Consider the following 10,533-nt stretch of genomic DNA (forward strand, 5'->3'; position numbering starts at 1 on the left):
GTGATGGTGTTTTATTTCTAAACTTATATTTTCAACGCCTGCTCAGTCTGTCCCGGTGTGTATTTCTATGTCTAAAAAAATTGAGAAGTTCTAAAGGTTCTTATAAAATATAACATATGCTACATGGGGCATTAAAGAGATGTGCCTCGGCTGGGAAATGATTCAGTTGTATTCTCTGTACAAGCATGAGCAGTGAGTTCAGGTCCCCAAGTCATCCCGAACTACCAAAATCTACATGATGTCTAACACATTTGTCACAGTATGAGAGAATCTCCAGATTGTAATATGATTTTACTGCAGTGGTACTATGCCATGATGATCAAGGACAAAGAGTGCTGGGGTTAAAGGACAGCTCTGTTGGTAAAGGATTTGGTGAACAGGCGTGAGGACCTGAATTCAAATCCCTAACACCCATGTAGAAAGCTGAGGATATTAGCACACACGGCTAATCCTAGCACTGAAGAACCTGAATTAGGTGGATCCCTGACCCAAAAATTTCAGTGAGAAATGCAGTTTTTTTTTAATTTTTTATTAATTACACTTTATTCATTTTGTATCCCCCCATAAGCCCCTCCCTCCTCCCCTCCCGATCCCACCCTCTCTCCCCTTTCTGCATGCATGCCACTCCCCAAGTCCACTGATAGGGGAGGTTCTCCTCTCCTTTCTGATCTTAGTCTATCAGTTCTCATCAAAATTGGCTGCATTGTCCTCTACCGTGGCCTGGTAAGGCTGCTCCCCCCTCAGGGAAAGGTGATGCAGTTTTAAAAGCAAGATCATTACTTGACCTTCCATGTATACACATGAATGGTGAACACACAAATACATACAGTGGGAAAAGGGAGGGAGACAGAAGAAGAGAGACAGAGGAAAGGAGAGAAGGTGGGAGGGAAAGGTGTCAGAGTACCAAGGTATTGCCATAGCTACCCTGTGAAAGTCAAGTGTAGCAGAGAACCGTGTCAGAGGAGACTTTACTGAGCACACCATAGAAATTATTCCACATATGAGTATTTCTCTCAGGAGAGTTCTAAATCACTTTGTGAAAAATCCCTTTGTGAGAGCATATCTATGCAAAGCAATCAAGTTTGATAATTACAAACAATAAGCATTTTGTTTTTAGATTTTGCAGGCAATTTGGGACTATGCTCCACCTGTTTCAGGGATTTATGCTTACACCATGTGTAGATGTAGGTATACATTCAGCAAGGCACTCAGAAAAAGGAAGCCATGCCAGCGTAGTTTACAGCAGGTCTCGATGACTTGCAAATAATGAGATAGTTGGCTGTGTGGTACACACTGACTCCTATTCCTAATTACAGAAGTTCTCTACAGCTTTAAGGATGAAAACGACCATGGCACTGTCCAGCAACTTCCTACACTCATTAGAAAAAAAAGCAAGCTGTAGACTTGCAGTCTGTGCTTGAGAATAATAGTTTCAAGTTACTAAGCCACTGGTACATTTTTTTTCTGTGCAACTGAAACAAAGATCATTTAGTGGAATGTAAGAAGCTTACCTAACACCTTTTCAAAGGTGTATCTTCAGTTTAGATTTAAAGTAAAACATATATGAAACAATATTAGTCAGAGATTTGTTTGCTGCATTATTAATATTTTATTATTATTAATAATGACTTCACTTTGAAAAAAAATATGTTAACCTCATGGCAGCAACTTCCTGGTGAGGAAAACTTGAACAGACATTAAGATACGTAAAAACTGGGTGTTGGAGAGAAAGAAGCCAAATGAAGGAACTAAAGAAGAAAGGGTTGGAACAGGAATAGATGTTCAACCTTCTAAAGAGAATAGACATGCTGTCCTAGAGATATGCAGGCTCGGAGTGCAGGCCTTGTTTGTTTCATGTTCATTTAGCCAGGGTCTCTGAACTCTAAGTATGGGTGCTGTGTTTGCAGATTGAAAACAGTTTTCCAGTATGCTTAATCCACAGAATTCCCCAGCTTTTGTTGAACATCTTCTCAGCAGTGGGGGCCACAAACCTGGCAACTAAGAAGTGCTGTTTTAGAAGATAGAAGATGTATTAGATTTTGTGTCTGCCCTTGAGCAATTCATAATCTATCCTTAATTCCTTAAGCCTCGGGGGTTTTGTATCTGTAAAGTACTGATAATAATAGTTTCTTTGCCAGTTTCAAGGTAAATGAGGTAAAGGAAAATGTCTTCAGAGGCTTTCCAGGGCTTATGTATTGATTAAAGTTTTCTGTTTTAATGTGTACATATAGGAGGGCTGAGCATGATTTTGAGAAAGAAAAAGAAGCAAGGGCCTATAAAGAATCAAGAAAAAATAATCTTAATCATTTCCCATGTTTATTAGCTGGAGAGAAAATGTGAAATATTCCTGGCTGTATTTTCTTACTTTTTCTTACCTTCTGCTAAACTATTTATTTTAACTTTTATTGTGATTATAAACTAATTTGTACTAGCCTGAAGTTCCCATCCCTCTTCTTCAGGTTCCCAAGTCTGAGAATTATAGGCAGGAACATGGGTCATCACACCCAGTTAAGAGGTCATTTTCTAAAACAAACGGATAAGTATTAGTCTAAATTTGACTCCATCTCTTCCCAGTATACTAGTTCTAAAAATCTTGTTCTAATGGCTTTTTAAGGTATTTGAGGAAAAATAGCCCACCATCCCCTTCTTAATAATTTCTGCAGTTTCCCTGTTATTCCTTTCCTTAAAACAGAAGAGCAAAATAAAAGTGGAATGAATGATTTTTCCCTCAACTTGGTCTCTCATGCTTTAGAAGCTCATTTAGGCACGTAGGTTTTCAGGGTATCGCTGTTCAAGCTTGTCATCCCCTAGCTATTTCTGCCGGGGGGGGGTCTTCCTGTGCATGGTAGAGGTTTCCAGTCATCTGTTCCTCTTGATTCCTTTAGCAGCAGCAACAGAAGAGCCAGAGGTGATCCCAGACCCTGCGAAGCAGACAGACAGAGTGGTGAAAATCGCGGGCATCAGCGCTGGGATCTTGGTGTTCATCCTCCTCCTCCTTGTTGTCATAGTAATTGTGAAAAAGAGGTAAGAGCTGATAATGTCTTATACTACACACTCCCCGTGTATGCCACTGACTCCCACACGGTTTCCCTTCAAGCTCTTTGACAAGTTCTTATAAGACTGCCTCCACCTCAGACTCTTCTTATTTGGGATTTTTAAGTGAAGTCTTATTTAGCTGTCTGCAGTTTGTTCTGGGATATAATTATAGACTTTGGTGAACATTTATTTAAAGTAAAACTGTAAATTCTTGAACTTCAAAGATACATGGGAAATTCACCTTATTTTAAGGGTTGTTATTATTAAGCATAATGAAATTGAAGGTTATATAGTTATGGTGCTTGGGCCAAAATCAGAATTATTTTCATGTTTAGTCTATATTTTTCTAAATAAATGTTGTTGTTTAATGATATTGTATATTAAATATTCACTGACTGGATTTTTTAAAAGAAGAGTAAATGCTTAAATTGAGCCTTATCTTTTATACTATATCAACCAATGTTGCCACCTCCTGAAGTTCTATAAAGATATTACGATTTCCTGGCATTTAAACTTTTATATTCTGAAGACTAAAATATACGCTTTGCTCCAAAGCATTTCAGATATACACATTTTTTTATACTTTGAGCTATTTGACCATTATGCAAGTTGTCAGAATCTGTAAGTCATTTCTTAGAAACTAGTGTGGCACTTCAATCCTTCCAGTCATGAATTTTGGATAATTTTACTATTTGGAAGTACTTTTGACAAAAGAAAACAGTTTTTTTCCATGCAGAGTGCATTCCAACAGCTTTGTGTATAGAGGTGGTTCTGCTTCATTAATTGTACTGATTGTATGATAAATGATGTTGCTTCTATTATATAAACTCTCATAGTGTGCAATTATTATTGCTTTCTACTTAAAATAAAATTAGCATTGTGGATAAGACTGATGTTAATAACAATTCCGTGAGCATCTATTTTAATATATTGCCTTTTCACAATTGTCCCTGGAGATATATATGTTGGAGAAGACACTTCTGCATTAGAAACATTAGGTATGCACCGCAGTGTTTTGTGTTCAACTAGCTACATATGTGCTTTCCCCAAACAGTGCTTTCTCTCTGCTATTGTCTACCTCTGTGATTGGAAAACACACCCTAGGTGAGACAAGATGATTTAAGTATTTTAGAAACACTAGTTTTTCAATAAGCTAGTTTTTCAAAAGAGCGGTAACATCATGGAATAGAACCTTCAGACCTTATGTCTCTGTTTTATTTAAATTTGTGTTTGGAGAGTGAAAGAAGCCAAAAGGCTTAGAGATGTAACTTCACACAGCCTCACCATTAAAAGGAATGTCACATCCTTCTGGATGCATGAGAATGGCTTTGCTGACCGCGTCTTCCTCAGAATGGAATTAAACCTAGTTGTAGCTTTTATTTATTTGAAGACGTGTTTGCTTCTGAGTACTCTCTTCTTGGTGGATTTGTACTAGTAACGGCAAGCAAAAACTAAAGTCCTTCAAGTCACTAGAGCAAGGATGGGGTGGGGAGTACCTTTCTCTGACAGCTCTCTGAAATCGCACAGCTTCACTAATTCTTCTCCTGGTTTCCACTGTCAGTGATCAGATCGGTGAGCCTCTGTTAAAATGTTTCATGTGTAAGTTTGCATAATTGTTTTACTGATAGAAGGGTCTCCTGAGCTTTCGCCGGCCTCCGCAGCACCAAAGTGACTGAGGAAGACCATAACCTCATAGATGGATGAGGTTGTGTTTGCTGCCTTCTGGTGTATATCATGCCTAAATTACCTTAACTCATTATTCACCTCAGCACATTTGAAAGGGCTTCGACTCATAGGTGGTGTATCACACACACTCACACACACACACACACACACACACACACACACACACACACACACACACTGTGTGATTTAAGCAAGAGTAGTTTATTATACTTCCATAAAAGCATAACAGTCCTGGATATGTCAGGGTTTAGCTTAAAATTTTGTGTTGTTCTGTAGTATCTTTTGACTATAGAAATAAATAATAAAAATGATGGAAATGGAAACCTTTGCTTTCTCACCATCTGCAGTTTCATGAGAAACTGTAGTTTCTTTAGACTTTCCCTCAGTGGGAATAATATATGTAGGGTTACTTGTCTCATTGAAATAGTTCCATGTGTTTTGGCTTACAAAAGAATAGCTTAGAATTCAACCAAATAAAACTTTGCAGCTAAGATTATATAGAAAGTTAAGTTCTTGGGCTGTGAAAGGGATATTTCACCTCTCAGAATGCAATGTCATTTTTTTTTCAGTTTAATTGCTGTTGAATTATTTCCAAATAAATGCCATTTTTTCATTGTGTATATTTTAAATGCTCAGCATGAACACATTAAGACTTCCAAACATCAACTTGAAATCATGCTTCAGTACAGTACATGTGTGTGTATGTCAGGTTCACAAGCATCTACTGTAGGAACCCCTTCACACATATGGAGCATATGGTACCTGTATTCACATCACGTGTACCATTAAGATGTGCCAGCATCTGAAAAGATAGGAGTTACTCTGCGTATGTTAACATCGATCGTATCTTTATGTTTTGTATTTAGAATAAACTACTGTATTTAGTACACACATTCTATACACAGCTGTTCCATCTGCCATGTGAGTTACATGGCAATGGATGATAGCATCATTTACTTGCATGTTGAAAAACACACAGTCCATTTAACTTTTCAGTTCTTTGGCAATATAAGAGACGTCAGCATGTTACTTTTTTTTTCCTAATTCTGTATTACAATTTTTTTTTTTTTTTTTTTTTTTTTTTTTTGCTGCATATCTGTCTGTTTACTCGCATGGCAAAAGAACGCTAACAATGCATGGGCGAATTAAAATGCAGAGCATAAAAACACAAATTTCATTTTGTTTTGTTTTCTTTTTAACGCACATTTTTCTGCTCTTTTGGATGTGATGGAGTCATGCTTCTCATTCACCATTGCTTCTCTTTTCCCACTGTCTGTGATCTGCTTCCCAGGAGGAGCTACTATTCTTACTCCTACTACCTGTAAGTAGAAAATGGGTCATTACAACTTTACATATGTCAAAATGCAATATCCCTTTTCAAAAGACCCACAGAAACAACATGTGAGTTTGGTGGTCTTTCAAAAAATATTTTGTGGGCTCTAAAAATGTAGAATAGTATCTGTTTTGATAATCTTTTTAAAAAGGGATATTGTGTTTCTGTATGTTCAGCTACTTTTAATTTTTAATTACAGTTTCCGTAAGTAGCTTTATTCTACAGCAAAGAACATCATTTATTTACTTATATCCAGTCTGTACCCTCTTAGCAATATGACATTTACATATCTGGTAACAAATGTGGTTTGAACTTCCTACTCCCTAACTATATAATGCTGTATTACATTTGAGAAAATGAGCCCAGTGAGATATTTGTGCAGTCTTCAGACTGACCTTGAAGGATGCAAAACAGATCAGGCCTGAATAACATCTCTTTCCATGTTCCCAGATAACCAGAAGGGTCAAATCTACAGGCCTCCCTGCTGGCCATTAAAACCATTAATATGGTTTTGTCAAAATAAATTGATAAAATTGTAATGTAGTAGGGCAGAGACAGAAAAAGAAACTTTTGTAGAGTAGAAAAAAAAAGTTTGTTTACGACAGTTTAAATAGAGACTTTATAAAAGAAAGCCAAAACAAAACCTGTCAACCTACTAAAGAATCAAGATGTCATCATTTTATAACCTTCTGCAAGCACTAACTCACCATGCCTAAAGTATGGCAAGTCTGTTAGGTCAGCATGAAGAACATTGGCTGTTCAGTTTCCTAAGCTATTTTCAGATTCTTTCTTTAGATTACAAAATAGTTAGCCATTCAATCCAAAGGAATGGCAATGTTCGAAGCACAAAGATTGAGTGAGATTAAGTGCCTGAGGCATGCAGTCTGCAGGGTCTGTATCACTAGGTAAAGTTTCAGCTAGCTTTACAGCAGAATTTTATGAGTCAATCACGTCAACGCAACACTGCCAACATTTTAAATATTACAAACATTTGGCTTCCTACAATCTGCTAAAACAAGCAGGTGTAAAATAACAGTGCTCTTAGCTTATTGTGATGAATCATAATACGCTTGTTAAATCATGTTTGATGAAGCCAATGGTAATTAACTGTACCATTTCATACAATGATGGAGTGCTTTTCCCCTTTATGGCCCACCCATACATCCACCTGCAGAAGTTTATGCTGTTGGCTGCTTTGATAATGAAAGTCATTTGCACATCTGTCAAACTCAAGTGCTTACAAAATGAATTATCTAACTGTCCTGAAGTGCACATTTGATGTGCTTGTTGCTCAGGGGAAGACAAAGCATAAGACATGCTAGAATCGATACATATTTAGTTATGGGAATGTCAATAAGCCTGCCATTAACTGTCAATGTATCTGTAAAAGTAGAATGGGATTCCATTCTGGGTGCACAGTTAATGCCTTTCTTCATAGAAACAATAACCTGCTATAACAACATAGCAGGTTATGCTGTTGCTGTGACTGACACATAGAGCTCCGTGCACTTTAAATCCTAGCTAGATGAAAATGAGACAGGGGTATACACTTTTAATGGCTACTTTAACATACCGAGAGATACTAATCTCAGTCTGATTTATTTTTTATAGAGGTAGAAAACTGAGTAGAACTCAAACAGGAAAAAGAACTATGATTTTTTTTTTTAGCTGCTTTTCATTAGCATTGTGCTTACATTATATACGACATAACATTGCTATGTCATGGTAGCTTAATTTTTTTAAATGAAAACAGTTATTTAGCATGTTAACTCATTGTGTTTACACAATACCCTGAATGAAAGCCTACCTCACGGGGTTTTTGTGAGGATGGAGGTGTAAGGGCCCAGCTGGTTGTGCCTGCCTGACTTTGAAGCTACACACAGAGGTTATATTCCACCATAGTTTGCTTATTATCTCAATTTACGAACCTGGAAAGTTCTTGCTTGAACATTTTTTCTTTTAATTTCTTGAAAATACTTTTTAATTTTACCCATTCGTGAAGTGCATATAAAGTATTCATTCATAAATTCTCAAAGTTTAAAGTCATCATTTTCATTTGCTGCTTTTTTATGCCCATCTTTAAATTTTTAACACTGTTTTGAATCCATATTTCAGATTTTCATTCAAATCAATTTTCATTCAAATCAATCTCTCACACTTTAAAAGGCATAAATCAACCTTTTAACCTGGCCCAAGAAACAATGATGTGAAGAAAAATTGCAAGTTTTATTTGTTTGTTTTTGAGACAGGGTCTTGCCATGAATCCCAGTTCAGGGAGGTTTTGAGGGTTCCTGATCCAGCTGTCTACTTCTGAGCACTGGGAATAGAGATAGAACACCACCACACCTGGCTAGAACTTATTTGTCAAGCATTTTTCTGCTGCTTCAACATGTATAAGTGAGAGCATATTTGTGCTATATTCGTATTCTTTTCTGATGCTTAGCATCCGGTGTTTAGCCATTACAGTAGGCTTCCCAATGTGCCAACAAACACAGTGTAAACAGCCTGTTATTGTGTAATAGCTGAAGCTGTGGCATGAGGTCATTCTTTATCACTTATTAGATAAGCAACCTTGAGCGAGTTATTTAACTCCCCTAAGCCTCGATGAACTCATCTATATGATGAGAATCCTCAAGCATTTTCAGTGGATTGATCTGAGAATTAATTGAGTTAACCAATGGAAAGTGCCAAGTATATAACAGGCACAATTTATCTCCTCAACAAGTATTTATTGAGTGCCTGCTTTGTGCTCTAAGTATTCTGGCAATGCTCCGATGTCTAGGATGTACAGGCAATCCTTCCCTTCCCTCTATTGAGCCCACAGTGGAGACATGACTGAAAACTACTGTGATGATGGGTGATCAGTGTGGTTTCCAGAGATGAACATGCTACTGTAAAATTCACTTGAGTTAGAGGGTACTTGGGTTAGCCATAGCACGTCCTCACAGGGGAGGCTATTTGGAGTCAAGATGAATAGAAGCTAGCTAGATATTAGAGGCATTAGAGGCTAAAAGATGTTACAGGCTCCAGGGCAAAAAAAAATCTTCCATGATGACTAACTCGCAGGAAGTTTAGAAGGTGGAATTTTGTTGGTTACGTATGGCCTGGTGATGTTTAGTTAGGGTCAAACCTTGTTTTTTTAAAAGCAAAATCATTGAATTGAACCAACTTTTCTGTTTTCCTTTTGACCATTTAAATGGAGGGGTATCATTGCTCCCAGTAGCAAATAAGTAAGTTGTTTGAGTTTTGAAAAAAATTAAACCAGGGGCCAGGGAGATGGCAGTTAAAGAGCACATACTGCTCTTGCAGAGGACTTAGAGTTTAGTTCACAACTAAGCAGCAGCTTACAACTGTACCTATTACCCCTGCTCTATAGGCACCTGAGGGCTCCGGCCTCTGTAGGCACCTTTACTCATGTGGATACACACACATACACACACACACACACACACACACACACACACACACACACACACACCCCTTTAATAATAATAATAATAATAATAATAATAATAATAATAATAATACAAAACACCTGAAATCTTTTACCCACTCTGAAATCTAGTATGCCCACTCTGAAACATTGCTGTTGTTCCTAAAATTTCAAATCATTTCTAGCATATAGACGAAGTGTCAGGAGCCATTTGGACATGTTACACTCAAACTGTTCCTCATTTCCAGAGTAATCACCTCCCTGCATGGTTCCCCATCCGTCACCTATACTTATACGCTCTCTCTAGGTCTTTATATTTATACAGACTTTTCCCCCCTGCTCTGGAAAGAGGAATTGGTAGCACCTTCAGTGTGCGCAGCAAACGTTGTCAACACGTGATTGTGGTAGTGGTAGTGACTGTGTCGTGATAGTTCTGGTGGTGCTAGTGGTGGTAGATAATGTTCTTTTGTCCTTGTTTTTAATTTCTCTATTACCTCCTACTCCTTCTAAATTAATGGGGTGTCCATCAGCAAACCATAGTTTTATGCCTGCCTTGTTCACTTGTGAGTGAGATCTGGATTTTGTGTTCTATATGCTGTTTGTGTGCCCCTGTGGTCAACTACTACAGCTCCGAGAGAAAAATGAACTGGAGCAAATCTTAGGGTGTGCAGTGGACTTCAGAAGGAGAAGCCTGTGGACATAAACTCCCTGTACTCAAAAAGCTTTTGCAGTATTTGTGGTATGTTTAGCATAGAAAGTAGTGGGGACCAGAAGAGAATGTCTTGAGCTGAGCTAAGAAATGGTCTTCTTAACAACTGGAGAGTATTTCCAAGGCAGCATGAACCGCTACCATAAAGTGAGTGACAAAGTTTACATTGGACAGTGGTTTACAGTGCTTCTGAGAAAAAGTTGCCTGGTGAATGTGAGTTAAATGTTTTATACACCTTTAGTAGATTTTTAATTACATGTTTCATGGATAACACAGAGAACAACTAAGCGTGTGTGTGTGTGTGTGTGTGTGTGTGTGTGTGTGTGTGTGTGTGTG

General features: G+C 37.7%; 1 protein-coding gene across 6 annotated transcripts in view; it reads left to right on the forward strand.

Moving 5' to 3' along the window:
* Ptprk (protein tyrosine phosphatase receptor type K) overlaps positions 1 to 10,533 on the forward strand; it is a 519,217-nt gene that overhangs the window by 473,248 nt on the left and 35,436 nt on the right. For 4 of the 6 annotated variants that reach the window (XM_055599324.1, XM_055599319.1, XM_055599321.1 and 1 more), the window contains exon 14: positions 2,886 to 3,024. In XM_055599324.1, the coding sequence (XP_055455299.1) occupies positions 2,886 to 3,024 (139 nt within the window). The remainder of the gene's footprint in view (positions 1 to 2,885; positions 3,025 to 10,533) is intronic. The other 2 variants (XM_055599320.1, XM_055599322.1) reach the window with 1 other exon arrangement.

Source organism: Psammomys obesus, unplaced genomic scaffold, assembly GCF_907164565.1.
Source record: "Psammomys obesus unplaced genomic scaffold, mPsaObe1.curated_primary_1811, whole genome shotgun sequence".
In the NCBI taxonomy this organism is placed as follows: Eukaryota; Metazoa; Chordata; class Mammalia; order Rodentia; family Muridae; genus Psammomys; species Psammomys obesus.